Genomic DNA, 17268 nt, shown 5'->3' on the forward strand with positions numbered 1-17268 from the left:
GTTTATTACCTATGTAAGGGGGGGGGGGGAAACATGGTTTGGATGACCAGATTTAAAATAATCACAGAACACATTAAATGCTTATTTAATTCACGTGGCTAAAATACCAGTTATTTTTTATTATTTCATTTTTCTTTTCAAAACTTAGATATCATTACTTTTAACTAAATATAATAATGTATAATTAGGAAGAAAAATCATTATTAATTCCCTAAAGTAAAAAAAAAAAAATTAAATATTGCATTCAAAGTGCCGAACTCCTCAAGGATGATTAACAGTTCCCAGATAACACTAATTTGAAGCTTTTGGCAGGGAAAGGTAGTCAGCTTCAATCCCTGACCGAAGGGCCCTATGATCAGGGCAACCAGGGCAAAATTTACATGAAGTCTCTTAATGAACCTAATTCAGAGCTGCACAAAGCCATTTGAATGGAATCTTACTAGCTTAAATGCAAATGCATGGGCCCATAGAATATCCTGTTTCATCAACCATAACTCTTATATTATTCAGGGCCCATTAAATAGAAAGAACAGATTTCTTCTGCACAAAGTATTAACAATTCTTCTAGAACAGTCACCAAATAGATGGGCTAAAAAGACCATACTACTTACAATGAAAAAAAGATTATCAACAAAACTATTTCACATGAGCCCAAAAGTCATTTTGGCCAGGGTTTTTTTCTTTCCTATTTAGAAACTGAATAAAACTATTCCAAAACCTCAAGCATCTAGAAAAGAAAATGGACCTGTTGTAGAATCTGTTCAGGTTCCATTATGAAAATCAGCAAAATCTATTTGAACAGGTGGATGTTATTTCAAGCTGAAACAGGATTAACTATTAATCAGGTAGATGAAGAAACATTTCCTGTTTGCACCAACACCCAGTGCTATGCATGAAGCAAGACTTCATTACTGAAATCTGCAAAGATGATCAAGAGCAGCAATTATAATCTGAAGCAGTGCATACACCACAATAACTGAAATCAGACACTGGAGTAATGGTTAAAACGATATCCATTTGACTACAGCACTACTTCCTAACACACAATTTGATCAATGAAAGGTTTAACATCCCACTGCCTGAGGATCAGAAGTTGACCAAGAAATTCAGGTGAAATACTTTGGACATGATCTGGCTGATGAAAGAAATGAGGCTTTCCTGTAAAGTGCTCCAGTCTTCAAACAGGTTTCTCTTAAGTAATTCCTGTTACTTGTGGATAAAAATGGAGTATCACACCACAACCATTTGTCTTTAAAGAGTAAAAAAGGATACAAATCAACAAGGATAAAGAAAAAACAGAAGTCATCATGGGATAAGACAGCTCAGCAAAACTTTTGAAAAGCAGTACTGAGTAGAAGAAAGGTGACTGATGTAGCAGTGTGAAGTAAACCATGCCCTAAAAGTCCGCACAGAGGGAAATTATAGAATAGGGTCAGTATGGCTCTCAAAATCCTATTAGGTTAAGTTCTTGGAGAAACCAAGTACAGACGAAAGTAGGTGAAAGGGTGGTCAAACATGGGGTTAAAAACAGGTAACAAGTTAAAACTCAGTATATGGAATAGACAGTCCCACTCTTCTGTTACCCGGCAGCAAAGAACTGCAGAGGCCAGTTTGATAGATCTCTAGAAACACTGAATGACTCAAGAAAAAAATCTGGATTCAGATTTCAAAAATTAGGATTCTGACTTCCACAACTGAGTCTGACTCCCATAACTGTCTTGTGTTTTGCAGGAACTAGGAATCACTAATAGGCTTTCACAGTATACTGGTTTCTATAGAGCAGTGGTTCTCAAAATACTGTACTGGAAATCATATCAAGGGCTTATTAAAACACCAATTGCTGGGCTCTACTCCAGCAGTTTCTGCTTCAACAGCTCTAAGGTAGGAATCAAGAACTTGCATTTCTAACAAGTTCCCAGGGAAGGTGTTATTAGAGACCACAATTTGTTGCTATAGATTATGAGATTCACCTTAGTCAAGATGGTTTCCACTCATGTGGTCTCATTCTCTTACACCTATGCTGTTCTCTCTGGGGCTGAAAAATGGCTCCCAGATTGTTGTAATGATTTCTACTAATGCCTGATGCAGCCATGATACGTTTCCTATCCTACAGACCTGGTGCCAAGTCAGGCCTATCGGATCCTGGAAGTATGAAGAATTTTAAGCAAAACCAAAGACCACAGCTACAGACATGCAGAGTAGGCATCATACCACTCAACATTCTTTCGCAGAAATTATTTAACAGATTTTTATAATAGAAAGCTAATAACATATGATCCAAAAGAAACAACAGTTAAAAATCATCTCACCTGACTTAAGCTGGAAGGCTGAATATCAGTAAGTCTTGGTGAGAGAAGGCCAGCCACAAGACATCGATTATAACCATCAGGAATCACTTCATTCAGAGATGGTCCTGATCTCTTTAAAAAAGTCAAAGTCTATAACACAGTGATAGATATCAGTCAATACTCAATTCAAATAATCAAATTTAAGTTAATTAATAACTTATCACCATTCTTTGCACTTAACATTTTGAATAAAACTAAAAGATACCGAATGAAAATTGTAGAAGACTACATTTTTGTACTACTTGCAAAGGAAAGCGCTTATAGGTTTTTAAGGTGACCAGTGCTTGCTAGGTAACCCAGTTACCCACTATAAAGCTAACGGGTGTGGTGACAGATCTTAACGAACTTAACACACACAAAAGAAAAATCCTGCACTTTACTCCTCTTGGTCTAAGAGATCTGATATGAAATATAAATAGGGCATTCATCCACATCTAGCTGATAGTCACTCCATGGAAAAGTATTTTCAACATACAGTCATAACCCATTCTGTGCCAGTCGCTGTGCCACTGTGTTAGGTACCTTCTTTGCATTAGTTTATTTAGTCATAAGCTTTCTCTGAAGGAGGAAAATTAAGAAGATGGATAAAAAGAGATGTGGTAAGGCACTGACCTACTTCACTCTTCTGCTTGGGGTTCAAGTAGCTAACATTCACATAAATCTGCTAAAAACATCCCAATACCTCTTCTAGAAGGTTGCCATCAGTAACTGACGCTACTAGCTGCTAATCTCATAAACCTAGTAGAAGCTACCATGAAAGATGAAACAATAGTTTATGTAATTAACATTAAGTAAAATTTAAACCCATGAACTGACTTCAGTTCAAGAAGAAATGCCCTGTACAACTTGTCACCTACCTCCTTCTGAAAGCCAGTACAAGTTATATGAACAACTCCTGAGTTCAACAAACAGGTGGCATCTAAAAAAAAAGATTTAAAAAAATCCACTTAGATATATTTGAGATGGCATTAATATGACAAAACTTATCCTAATAACAGACTTCTAGGCAAAGTATGAAATTACTACATACAATACATTTGAAAATAATTTTCCCAGGTATTTTTATCCTAACACTATGCCAAACCTTATCACAAATGAACTAAATGTGAAATAGTTAATATCTTTTCTAGCAAATTTAGAAGTGATTTCTTCATTAAACATATAAGCATTAAACTTCTTGTGTACATATATCAAATTAACTTTCTAACTTATCCATATATTAACAATAATGAGAAACAAATAGTAATACACTATATACACACAAACAGCACAAATACACACACACATATACTTTTGCATGTTATTTTTCTCAAAAAGTAATGTTAACGAAATACATACCAAAATTGTAAGTGCTTGGGTTAAAAAACTGCTCAGGAGGTGGATATGAAGGAGGAACTCCTCGACTTAAACTTCTCTCATGTACTAATATATCCAAGATGTAGTGTGGAGAAGTACTACTCACAACAGAATCCAGTGACCACAAAGCAAAATAAGAGCAATTATGTAGATACTCTCCTGATCTAAAAGAAAATTTTATAGAATTATTAAGTCAATGATTTGCTACACATAAAAATTCCAAACATACATACACACGCACATAGAGAGTGAGAAATCATACCTTAATGAATCTGGCATTTGTGCATGATACCAACGATTTATGTCAAAAAGTCCCAAATATATAGAAGGCTTTCCCTGTCCATATACAGTCACCTGCCAGGTAAAGACTGAAACACTGGTGTCAGGAGACAGAGCTAAAAGAAAAGAATGTAATTTTTAAAACAGAGTAAATAATCTCAAAGTAAGTCCCCCAAATAAAATTATAGCAAGATTTTCTCCTAAATTAAGAAGTTTAATTCATATTTGATTTGTCAAAACACACTTCTATCATTTGTTCTATAAGAAGAGATTTATTCACTTGTATCTTAACTTTTTCTATTTCTTTTTTTTTAATTGAAGTAGTCAGTTTACAATATGTCAATTTCTGGTGTACAGCATAATGTTTTAGTCATACATATACATACATACATTCATTTTCATATTCTTTTTCATTATAGGTTACAAGATACTGAATACAGTTTCCTGTGCTACACAGAAGAAACTTGTTGTTTATGTTTTATATATACTCGTTAATATTTGCAAATCTCAAACTCCCAATTTATCCCCCTTCTTCCCTCTGTTTTTCTATTTCAAGAAGACTTTATTAAAAAACACTCAACAGAGAAGTTTTATGTTCGGTGTCAGTTACACTTTGACAACTACGAGGTACTGTAGGTAGAAAGTAGAAAATGATTCAAATGAGTATTTTCCTAAGAATACAATGCTAGTACAGAAAGCATCAATACCTAAAATGGATGCCTTTTGGCATTAGGATTTAATTCTTTAGAGGAATTCTACTTGAGAATGATTGATCTAGCTAAATGGTAAGGAGCAGGGGTAGAGACAAGTATAGGGATGGTGGCTGGAATGGAAAGACAGGAACAAAGTTAAAAGATGAAGAAAAGGAATGAGGAAAGCAAAAATCTGTGGCACAACTAATGGGAAATATAAAAGGGAAGATGTGGGTGGGGAGTAAAAGACAGAGTTCAATAACTTCTTTTTTGACATGTTCAGTTGGATGTGGAAACTAGATTACACATATCGATGTGGGGACTAGGACAGAGGACATCTCTGGTACGAATGAGCTAACCATGAGAATGAATCCCAGTAAGAACAAACAAAACCAGGGCCCCAGTGCGCATTCCCAGCTGAATAAACCTATCACATTATCACACTTAATTCTCACAACCATCCTCTGCAGGAGGTATAATTGTTATACCACTCATATAAGGAAACAAAGGCTCAGTCCCAAACGTTAAATAATTCCTGAAAGGTCACGAGTGACAAAGCTGGGATTTGAACCCATGTTGGTTGGATTCTAAAATTCTATTTTCACTATGTCAGGATATTTATTAGGAAGAAGGAATAATACTAAAGGAGACTGGAAAAATTCAAGGCAACCAAAGTATGTTTCCATATATGTCTCAGAGAGAAACTTTATTCAGGGACTTTAATTCAGAGATTTATACATTATTCAGAGACTACTGATACATTTTTTTGGTCTGTTTTGAGAGCTGTATTAATCATCTCTCATTTCCTTAATCTATTCATTCTTGAGTTTACACAGAGCAATCTGGAGAGCAAGAAATACCTTGTATCTCACACAGACCTGAATAAACTCCACAATTAGTATTTCAATATTTTAACTGCCAGAAGTATGAACTCTAGAAACCAATACATGTTGTATATCTTAAACCAAGATAAATCTTAAATCAAGCATTCACATGATATAAAATAAGAGTACTTTTAACCAACCTTCATTCATGCCTTCCTCCCTGTCACCATGAGATCGAAATTTCTCTATACTCTGACATCCCAAAAGTTTGGTATTACCAGTCTGTCCCCTCAAAGGAAACATGCCACCAGTGAGGTCCAGTGTATATCTTTCTTCACAGTACTCTAACCCCTGAAACATAAAATGTACATCAATCTATATCTTAAGAGGATTCTAAGAAAAACTCATTCTAAAATCAAATGTTCTCCAAATTTAAAAGTTTTCAGATGATGCAAAGTTAAAAAATGAAGAGAACCAACCATTGGATTTTATATAGCACAAAATACAAATAAAAATGTGAAATTTAGTCTCTCAAAAATAATTACCAATAAATCTTCTAAAAATGTTAATAAACATGGGAAATCTCATAGACTACTGGCTGGGGTGTAAAGTGGACTGAGCATTAAAATTATATATACATATATATACTCTAGGCCAGTAAACCTATTTCTGTGTTCTCATTGAAATTCTTCCACTAAAACAGTAGTCCTTACATTTAAAAAAAAAAAAAAATTGATCCTATAAGAATCTGACAAGAGCTTTAAAACTTTTCCCAGAAAAATGTATACAGCTGTCCCTTGTTATCCATAGGTGATTGGTTCCAGGACCCCCATCAGATTCCAAAGTTCTTTGTATAAAATGATGTAATATCTGCATATAACCTATGCACATCCTCCTCTAAATCAACTCTAGATTACTTATAATACCTAACACAATGTGAATGATAAGTAAGTAGTTGCTGTCACAAGGTAAATTCAAATTTTGCTTTTTGGAACCTTATAGAATTTCTTCCCCCTCCCCTCTTACTGATCGATGATTGGTTAATAAATCCATGTATGTGGAACTGGAGGATAAGGGGGAAAACTAATCATAAAAATGCCACACATAATTCAGGAACTTCAAGGATTCCCTAAAATCCAATCACATACTCTGAAATACTAGGTTAAGAAAGCCTGTTCTAGAGAAAGGAATGTGACGGCTGATCAAATATGGCTAATAGCACCCTGCTAGTTCCTCAAGAATTCAGGGAGAAAAATAATCATCTGAAATGCTAGATACATTTACCCTCTATTACAACTGTAAATGGCAAGACTGTTTATAAAGTCACCCCATGGCTTATTGTTCAATGTGTTAGAGCAACAAAGTGGGATTATTTTTCTTGGCTACACAAGCTTGAGCCTTGTCCAATCCCCTCATTCTAGAGGAAAATGATACCCAGAGATTTTACAATTGCTACCTTGGTAAATACAAGTCTCCTGACCCCAATCTAATACTTTTCCCATTATATTATGAGTATAGTATTAACTTGAATATAAGAATAACGTTTCAGTATCTCAGTATTTTAAAACAGACTTATAATAGGCAAACAATGAACAAAATGGTACTATGAAGCCATATTACCATTACCATTTACCTCATATAAGATTTGTCCTGATGCCAAACACTTTCTGTCACCAAAGGCCAGTTGAAGCAGATGCAAACTCAAGACATCGCCTTCACTGAAAGAAACAGAAATCAGCCAAAGAAAAATACTAAATTATCTTATTAACACAATAAGCACCTCTTATGTCCAAATAAATTTAGTTTACATATAATATTGAGTTCATGTGACAAAACTAAGGTCACTGTGAAGAAATTAGTTTTACATGGTTGTTTTCACAAAATGCAGTCCTTTGAAATAACTGATTTTTAATTTTTTATTGATTCTAGTTAACTTAAGCTGATGTTTTTGCTTATCTTAGGTGACATCTTATGTGGCTGAGATCATAATCGTTTAGCCAATATTCTTTCTCCCTATCCTCAATAGGTATACTTTTAGTTAGGCACATGGCTTCCTAAAATATACTACATTTCCTAGCTCCTTTGCAGCTAGGTGTAGCAGACCCAAGTTCTGGCCAAAGGGATGTAAACAGAACTATCCCACAGCACCTACAGAAAATCTTTCTTAATGGAGAGCGTGTCCATTGCTCCTTCTTCCTGGTCTCTTCCTCCATCTTAGTAGGCTTATACCTAAAATGAAGATGGATGAGGACTATACAATAAGGATATAAAGTAAAGACAGCAAATCAACTCTGCACTACTCAAGCATGCATGCAGTGAGTAGTAAGAGCACAGATTTCAAAGCCATACTGTCTGAATTTGAACTCTTATTCTTACTAGCTGATTTTTCTTTAAAAATATCTTTTACTTGACTTCCAGAATACCCTCTCCCAATGTTCCTCATACTACACTATCTTCACTCTCCTTTGCTGGCTGTTCTGCTCTTATTCTCAATCTCCAAGTATCTCCAAGTACAGAAGGGTTCCAAGGCTCAGTCCCCAGCTCTCTTGTTTTCTCTACTAATCTCATTTACTTTTGAAGCCAGTGGTTCTCAATGTTGGTTGCCTATTATTAGAACTACCAGAGGAGCTATGAAAAAATACTAATGCTTAGGCCCTACTACCAGAAATTGATTTAACTGGACTGGGGTAGCCAGACCAAATTCAAACACCTTCCTTATCCTGGCCTACACAATCCTATATAAATTAGTTCTGTTTTTCTGGCCTCACCTATGACTACCCTGCATTCTCTCCTTAGTTGCCTTCTTGCTTTCCCTTGTGACATTTTACTAAGGCCTTTGTGTTCTTTCCCCTAGTTCTTCCCATAGTTACCCTGCCACCTGCCCCAACCGACCTCATTCAAATCCCCTAACTATCCTATCTAAAATAGCAGTTCCCTACTCCACCACACTCTGTATCATCTTTCCTATTATTTTTCTGTATATAATATCACTATCTGAAATTATATTAAATATATGTACTAGTATATTTATTTATTGTCTTCCTTACTGAAATATAAAATCTAGAACAGAAAAATTGTCTCCTGCATTGCTAGTCACTAGAAAAGTTATTAGTGGACAGTAGATGCTCAATTAACTTAGCTGAATGAAGAAATACAAGGATATGAAACAAGGAAAGACACTTCTAAAAAGACCAATTAAAACAGGAGAAACTGCATACAACCAACATTAAAGGCAATACCAGTTTTTTCATTTACAAAACTAAATGTGGCTTTTATTATAACTGATGAGAAGTATGGAAACAATTTAAGATCTATCCCCATTGAATTTTGTGGTGTATAGTCACTCTACAGTGATTCTTTTTTCTTTTATTTTGTTCAGACTGCTCTAATGGTGGGGAGGAGGCAAGACCATACCACTAGTCTTTCTGATTTAGACTGATAAATTTAGACCAAATTTACATTATTTTAATCTACTTACAAAGTCAATAAGGTGCTGGGTGATTCAATGACCAGAGGGATGGAAGAAGAGACTTTGTTACATTACACACTTTTGTAAAGTAAGAGATTAGTCTAAGAATGATTTAAAGCAGGATTCCTGGCCTGTAGCCGATAGGTAAACAGGACAGTTTGTGAGCTCCCATAAATTGTATACAAGATTATTTACATTTGTTGATACCATAATCCCTCAGGGGATTGGTTCTAGGGCCCCTATAAATACTAAAAGCTACAGATGCTCAAGTCCCTTAAATAAAATTCCATAGCATTTGCACATAAGCTATGCACACAACCCTATACTTTAAATCATCTGTAGATTACTTATAATACCTAATACAATGTAAATACTACGTAAATAATTTTAAATATAGTGCAAATGCTATGTAAATAGCTGCCAACATGGCAAATTCAAGTTTTGCCTTTTGGAGCTTTCTGGGTTTGAGTTTTGTTTTGTTCCTATTTTAGATCCACTGTTGGTTGAATCCACAGCTATGGGACCCGCGGATATGGAGGGCTGACTGTATATGTGTGTGTGTATGATCTGCTTATATATATTATGTATGTACTGCACATATATATAGTTTGTATATGTGTACATATGTATTGTTTATATATGTATAAGTGTATTGTTTATATATGTATTGTCTACATACATATATATAAACAAATGTAAATAATCTTATATACAATCTACAGGAGCTCACAGACTGCTCTGTTTACCTGTGGACCACAGGTCAGGAATCTTGCTTTAAATCATAGTGCACACACACAAATACCAACATACATCACAGCCTTCATCAGATTCTTAAAGAGGTACATGACCTACTAATTTAAGGATTCTAATCAAAGACCAGAAGTCCACAAAAATATTCTCAAAAATATCTCACAAACGTAAATCATTTGGGAATAAATATTTCAAATTAAATTAAATCTGTCCCATTAAAAGAATATATATAGAATACTATAAAGTCATTTAAAATCACTAGACAATTTTTCCCATGTGCTAACTACTCAACATGTTGTAGATAAATAAAGATAAGTAAATATAGGGCATCACCGGAAGAAAAACAGAAAATACTATTCTGCCCACATTTTAAACTGTGACTCACTTAGAATGCTTATATAGCTCTACAAACTACCTCAAAAAAGGACTAAGGGAAGTACGTACAGTTCACAAGGATTTTAAGAAAAAATGAGGAGCAACGAATGTTCAGGTAACTTCATGATTATAAGGACAGAGTATTCATCACTTATAAGACTTTTTAAAAGACTAAACTTTTACAAAATCCATAAATTTATGAGTGGCATGGTAAAAATCAATGTAGACTAATTCACCAAGTTCCAAAATAAGAGGGAACCCCTCTAGACTTCAGTGTGAGAAATTTAGAAAAAGAGAATAAAATTTAGAAAAAGAGAATTTAAAACAAAGAATAATAAATTTATAGAACCTAAGATCACAAGAGACTGTGGAATAAAAAATAGATGGGATACAGTAACTGTTCACATACATTTTCCCTCACATTCATCACATGGAGCCTTCATAAGGCACATTACTAAAGCTGCTGCTGGTCCACATTACACTCAGATGGATGGAAATATGGATTTGATTTAATAAGGAGTATTCCAGTACTTTTCGGTATATATTTATTTCAGTTTTCCTCCAGGATTGACAAATTTCAATAGTCACAAATCAATTCTTCCTTCATTGACCTACTAAAGTGTAAGGAGAAACAAAACCTCAAAGTGAGGATACCTGACACAAAAACCCAAATTGACCACAATTTAGGTACCCAGAATCTAAGACAGAAAGAACTGAGGAAGAGAAAGTACTGGGAGCAGTGAGTTATCAAAATCATTGCATTTATACCAGACTTAACTATTTCATCGATCATCAAAGAAAGAACTGAAAACCAAAGAAAAATAAATACTTCTACTGTTCCAGCACTGAAAATAAACCATTTTAACCAGTTAGAAATTAAACTGAAAGATTTCTCACAAGCTACAGCTGGAACAAAATTAGAGCTTATGAAAAGACAAGGAAAAATTAACCAAATTAAAATCTAGGAATATACTGCAGAAGGTCAAGTGGAAGGACTAGAGAACACAGCAGGGATACACAAAAATGAGAGAGGCATACACAACAAGGAGAAAAAAAGCAATGAGATTATAAAAGAAAAAATGTTCTCATGAGAGAACATAGAAGGCCACAAAAATTGCCTAAGGAATAAGAGGTTGCCTACTCATGCGTATCAGACTGCTCTTCGAAATAACATTCAAACAAGTCAAGCACAATTTCTTCTCACTGATATCTCAAAATACTCAAACACAAAGAAACAATCATTTACTTTTTTTAAAGTCATTTCAACTACCACTCACTAACTCACTGAATTATGTTCCCTTCACTAAAAAGAGACAACATAGGGCAGAAGAGGAAGTCAGAGTCAAAGCACAAGAAGGATCCCTTGAGCTGCTGCTGGCTCGAAGGTGAAGGAGGGAGAAGGGATGTGGCAGCCCTGGGAACTGAGAGTGACCCCCAGCGGACAGCAATGAAACAGGGTCCTCAGTGCTACAGTGGGAAGGACCTGAATTCTACCAATGACAAGAATGATCTTGGAACAAATTTTCCTCAGTGTCAGGCCAGCAGACACTTTGATTACAGCTTTATGGTAGCCAGAGCAGGGAGCCCAGCCATGCCATGTTAGAATTTCTCACCTACAGAACTTGAGCTAATAAATGGGTGTTGTTAAAAAGAGAAAAGGGAGAGAGAGAATATAGTACAAAGCTTTGTAAAAGAAATCAACTGCTATGCCATTTTTGACAAATATTATTAAAAACCACATGCAACACACTTACCTATCTTGGGTAGACTGAACAGCCCACAAGTAACAGCAATTACGAGGATCATTCTCAGGTTCTTGAAAAGTAACAGCGTATACAGGAACTCTTCCACCTTCCAACTGTGTGAAGTATCTGTAACAAGCACAAAAATCAGTACACTTCCTACTTTTAAGTTCTGATTTCATGAAAAAGAAAGGTACCTCATGTAAGAATTTGGATTAGAGCAATACTGTTCATACAATCGTCTTATCTTCAAAAACACACAGGGCAAAAACCATCAAGACAATGGGCATGGCATCCATCTCCCACGTAGAACCAGAAAGGGTTAAAATTACTGAAGCACATGTATATACTTATGTGTGAAATAATCCTTCCAGTCATGTAAGTGTATGCACTGCTTGCCAATAACAAGCACTCTAAAAAAGATGAAATACTGCCACAACACCCCATATTTCAGCTGCTTGGGTTTAGAGTCAGTTTCCCCATTACTACAACAAAATGAGTTAGAATCTGAAGAGTTCTCAAAATTAGTGAAGAAATGATAGTTAAAGAAAATGCTGTAGAAGACAGGTTCTTCTTTGGGAGCAATTCAAAGACAACAGCTAATAAAAGGATATCAGCAAAGAGAGTTGAGGTGGACTTTCCACAGGGAGTTACTAGGCACTTGCCACTTCATCACTGGCACTTTGCAGAAAAATCTGACATCAAGGAAGTGCAAGGATGGTCACTGTTTACCTACAGGGCTACTAATACTCTAATACTATCAAAGGACCCAAAAGTAAGAAATAGGTCTGATATAGATGAGAATCCTATTTTTCATCTCTCTCTTTCCTTCACTTCAACTTGGCAAACATTCACTATCAAGCAAAGCCAAGTAGGTACCAATTTGTTGGCAAGACAAATTGAGCAGAATGTCTGGAACGGTGACTAGTTTGTTGACTCATTTGCATGACAAATTACTCAAGAATATATTCCAATTGCTCGGGGGAAAAAATAAATATTAAATTGACAACTTAAGAAACAAATAGGTATCTACTTAACTCTTAATAGAGATTAGATTTAAAACCTCTAATGCCCATCGCTTCCTCCTTCAATAAACGGTTAGTTCCTCAGCAATTTTAACATAAAAAATTATTTTAAAAGTATCACACAATTTTATTTGGAGGAAGTTTTTGACAGCACAAAAAATTTTAAACACATTAATTTATAACTTTTTAAAAAGCCTCTTTTTCTGTCAACTAAGAACGATTACTATTAAACTAATACTTTACACACATGGTTATGTATAAAAGTACTTCTGAAAGAATTCATACTATACAAGTATGTAGTTTATCTTTACTAGCACATGGAACACCACAATAATTGAAATGCCTTTTCAATACACTGAATCTACCTAAATTCATGTGTTAAGTCATTTCTTTATTATACCACATTATGATTTAACACAATGGAAAATTATGCAGTCATTCAATCATGAATCTATCCAACCTTTTCCTCATTATGCTAATTTTAAAATATTAATTTGACGCAACATTGTAAAATGACTATAACTCAATTAAAAATGTTAAAAAAAAGATAGTAATTGAACACAAATTATATTCAGAAAGAAATTACCAATAATCAAAGGGAAGAAAGGTATACTTACTCTCTTTTCATGCTTTTCATATTCCAAAGTGCTAGATAGCCATCAGAAAAACCCACAGCAAGCTGATTTGTCCTGTTTATGTAACTAAGAGTTGAAATGGCTGTTCCTGATGGGCTTACTAACTGAAAACACAGATGGCGTCCTTCTCGCATCACATTTTCTCTGATGTGTGGTACTTCAGCAGGGATACCAGTTATAACTTCAAGATCTAAAAAATAAATAAATAAGACAAGTGAGATTAACAAACTATAAACAGCACAAAAGCAATTGTCACCCATTCTTCAAGCTGCAATTGAAAGCTGCTAGGAAAACAAAAAGCTAATAGGGTCAATTAAAATAAGATTAGTGCTAACAAAACATGCTGAACTATACAACAGCCACCTTTTGTATGCTATAAAATTCAACGGCTTCATAATTCTCATAATTGAGAAATGGTTCTGATCTTTGATCAAAATCCAGTTTCATTATAAAATTATTCTTGTGCTGAATTCAACTACTGACTCTTGACTTCTGAAAGAAAAGATGTTTCAGCTCTACTACTTTGATTTGAAGAGTTTTAATTACGAATGCAAGTATTTTAATTAGCCTTACACCTAAAATACCATCTACAAAACACTCTGAAACAAAACTCCATCAAGACTATTTAATTCCTCTATCAATTTTCTATAAAAAGTAGTTCAATCATTTCTAATTTTCTACAAATTCATTTTTAGCTCCTACTATTTTTGCTAATCAATTCTTTTCATCTAAACTTTATCCAGGATTTTGTTAATGAATCAGATCTTTATACATATCAAATTTAAACGTATAGTTTATATATGGATTTTTTTCTCTTTAAGTGCATATGTGACCATTATTTCTGCCAAATCAAAATTTTTCAGGTTATATTTTGTCATTTGGTTTTTCATCCAATTTCTGGTCAAACATAACTTTTACCACCTGCGGTTTCAATCAGTTTTATTACTTACCAACAGTTTATTAGTTACACCCACTATAAATTGGGACAAAATACTGATTGCTTGTATCCATTTCTCAGCTGACTTATAAATGAACAGATCTGCACTAATACTACAGAACTGCTTTCAAAATCCAGGTGGTCCTCAAGGTCAAACAGTCCTTTTCTGAAACTTTATAATATACATATTTTTAAAAAAGTTTTTAGTTTAGCTCTCCTCCCTACATAAACCAAGTTAGAGTCTCATAAGAAGGAAGGAAGGAAGGAAGGAAGGAAGGAAGGAAGGAAGGAAGGAAGGAAGGAAGGAAGGAAGGAAAGAAAGAAAGAAAGAAAGAAAGAAAGAAAGAAAGAAAGAAAGAAAGAAAGAAAGAAAAAAGAAAAGAAAAGAAAAGAAAAAAACTGAAAGCACTTGATAAACAGTAGGTTTATAAAATATAACCATCAGTATTAAAGGGGGAAATTGTCTCTCTTTACTTTTTAAGTTGCATTAATTCTATTTCAGGATGTTATTTTATGAAGAAAGACTTTTTTTCTAATTACTGTTATTTCCTATTAAATTACTTTATTTCCATCTTGGGTTTACTGTAGGAACATAACAGTATGCCAAAAACACTCTGTTAGATACTATACAGTTGGATAATTTTATACTGTCTGATAAGGATCAAGATTTTATACCATAAAGCCTTTCTTCTGGCATTTACTTAATTACATACTCTTCAAGTGTATATCTGGAAATATATCCCTCTCTCTTTCAAGACCTACCTTAGTCTAAATAGACAATATGAATAGAACAATTATTAGTATGGAACTTCAATCAGTAATTTCAAAACTCCCCAAAAAACAGAAGTCCAGAACCAGATGGCTTCACAGGTGAATTCTACCAGAGAAGAGTTAACCCTGTCCTTCTGAAACTATTCCAAAAAACTGCAGAGGAAGGAACACTTCCAGATTCATTCTATGAGGCCATCATCACCCTGATATCAAAACCAGACAGAGATATCACAAAAAAAGAAAATTACAGGCCAAAATCACTTATGAATACAGATACAAAAATCCTCAACAAAATACTAGCAAATCAACTCCAACAATGCATTAAAAGGATCATACACCATGACCAAGAGGGATTTAATCCCAGGTATGCAAGGATTTTTCAATACCTGCAAATCAATCAATGTGATACACCACATTAACAAATTGAAGAATAAAAACCATATGATCATCTCAATAGATGCAGAACAAGCTTTTGATAAAATTCAACATCCATTTATGACGAAAACTCTCCAGAAAGTGGGCACAGACGGAACATACCTCAACATAATAAAGGCCATATATGACAAACCCACAGCTAACATCATACTTAATGGGGAAAAGCTGAAATTATTTCCTCTAAGATCAGGAACAAGACATGATGCCCACTCTTAACGCTTTTATTCAACATAGTTTTGGAAGTCCTAGCCATTGCAATCAGAGAAGAAAACGAAATAAAGGGAATCCAAATTGGCAAAGAGGATGACATGATACCATATATAAAAAACCTTAAAGAAGAGACCAGAAAACTACCAGAACTCATCAATGAATTAGGTAAAGTTGCAGGAAATAAAACTAATATACAGAAATCAGTTGCATTTCTATACACTAACAATAAAATAGCAGAAAAAGAAATTAAGGAAACAATACCATTTACCATTGCACCAAAAAGAACTAAATACCTAGGAATAAGCCTACCCAAGGAGGCAAAAGACCTGTACTCCATAAACTATAAGACACTGATGAAAGAAACTGAAGATGACATAAACAAATGGAAATATATACCATGTTCTTGGATTGGGAGAATCAATATTGTTAAAATGGCCATACTACCCAAGACAATAAACATACAGATTCAATACAATCTCTATCAAATTACCAATGACATTTTTCACAGAGCTGGAACAAAAATGTTAAAATTTGTATGGAAACACAGAAGACCTCAAATACTCAAACAATCTTGAAAAAGAAGAATGGAGCGGGAGGAATCAAGCTCCCTGACTTCAGACTATGCTATAAAGCTACAGTAATCAAAACACTATATTACTGTCACAGAAACAGACACATAGATCAATGGAAGAGGACAGGAAGTCCAGAAATAAACCACTACACTTACAATTAATTTATCTATAACAAAAGAGGCAAGAATATACAATGGGGAACAGACAGTCTCTTCAGTAAGTGGTGCTGGGAAAATTGGACAGCTACCTATAAAAGATTGAAATTAGAACATTCTTTAACACTATATACAAAAATAAACTCAAAATGGATTAAAAACTTAAATGTAAGACCGATACTGTAAAACTCCTAGAGGAAAACATAGGCAGAACATTCTTGGACATAAACTGCAGCAATATTTTTTGAACCAGCTCCTGGAGTAATGGAAATAAAAGGAAAAATAAGCAAATAGGATCTAACTAAACTTAAAAGCTTTTGCATGGCTAAGGATACCATCAACAAAACTAAAAGAGTACCTACGGAATGGGAGAAAACTATTTGCAAATGGTGCAACCGACAAGGGACTAATTTCCAAAATACACAAACAGCTCATACACCTTAATATCAAAAAATGGGCAGAAGATCTATATAGATGTCTCTCCAAAGATGACATACAGATGGCCAACAAGCACATGAAAAGATGTTCAGCATCACTAACTGTTACAGAAATGCAAATCAGAACTACGAGATATCACCTCATACCAGTCAGAATGGCCATCGTTAAAGTCCACAAACAATAAAAGCTGGAGTGTGGAGAAAAAGGAACCCTCTTATGCTGTTGATGGGAATGCAAATTTGGTGCAGCCACTAT

General features: G+C 34.5%; 1 protein-coding gene across 2 annotated transcripts in view; it reads right to left on the bottom strand.

Moving 5' to 3' along the window:
- The window catches only part of AHCTF1 (AT-hook containing transcription factor 1), an 81680-nt gene that overhangs the window by 43270 nt on the left and 21142 nt on the right, over positions 1 to 17268 (bottom strand). For both annotated transcript variants that reach the window (XM_032466568.1, XM_032466569.1), the window contains exons 5-12: positions 13478 to 13685; positions 11848 to 11964; positions 7133 to 7217; positions 5700 to 5850; positions 3967 to 4099; positions 3687 to 3868; positions 3206 to 3267; positions 2310 to 2438 (exon numbers count right to left, since the gene is read on the bottom strand). In XM_032466568.1, coding sequence (XP_032322459.1) covers positions 2310 to 2438; positions 3206 to 3267; positions 3687 to 3868; positions 3967 to 4099; positions 5700 to 5850; positions 7133 to 7217; positions 11848 to 11964; positions 13478 to 13685 — 1067 coding nt within the window. The remainder of the gene's footprint in view (positions 1 to 2309; positions 2439 to 3205; positions 3268 to 3686; positions 3869 to 3966; positions 4100 to 5699; positions 5851 to 7132; positions 7218 to 11847; positions 11965 to 13477; positions 13686 to 17268) is intronic.

The sequence above is a fragment of the Camelus ferus genome, chromosome 23 (genome assembly GCF_009834535.1).
Source record: "Camelus ferus isolate YT-003-E chromosome 23, BCGSAC_Cfer_1.0, whole genome shotgun sequence".
Taxonomy (NCBI): Eukaryota; Metazoa; Chordata; class Mammalia; order Artiodactyla; family Camelidae; genus Camelus; species Camelus ferus.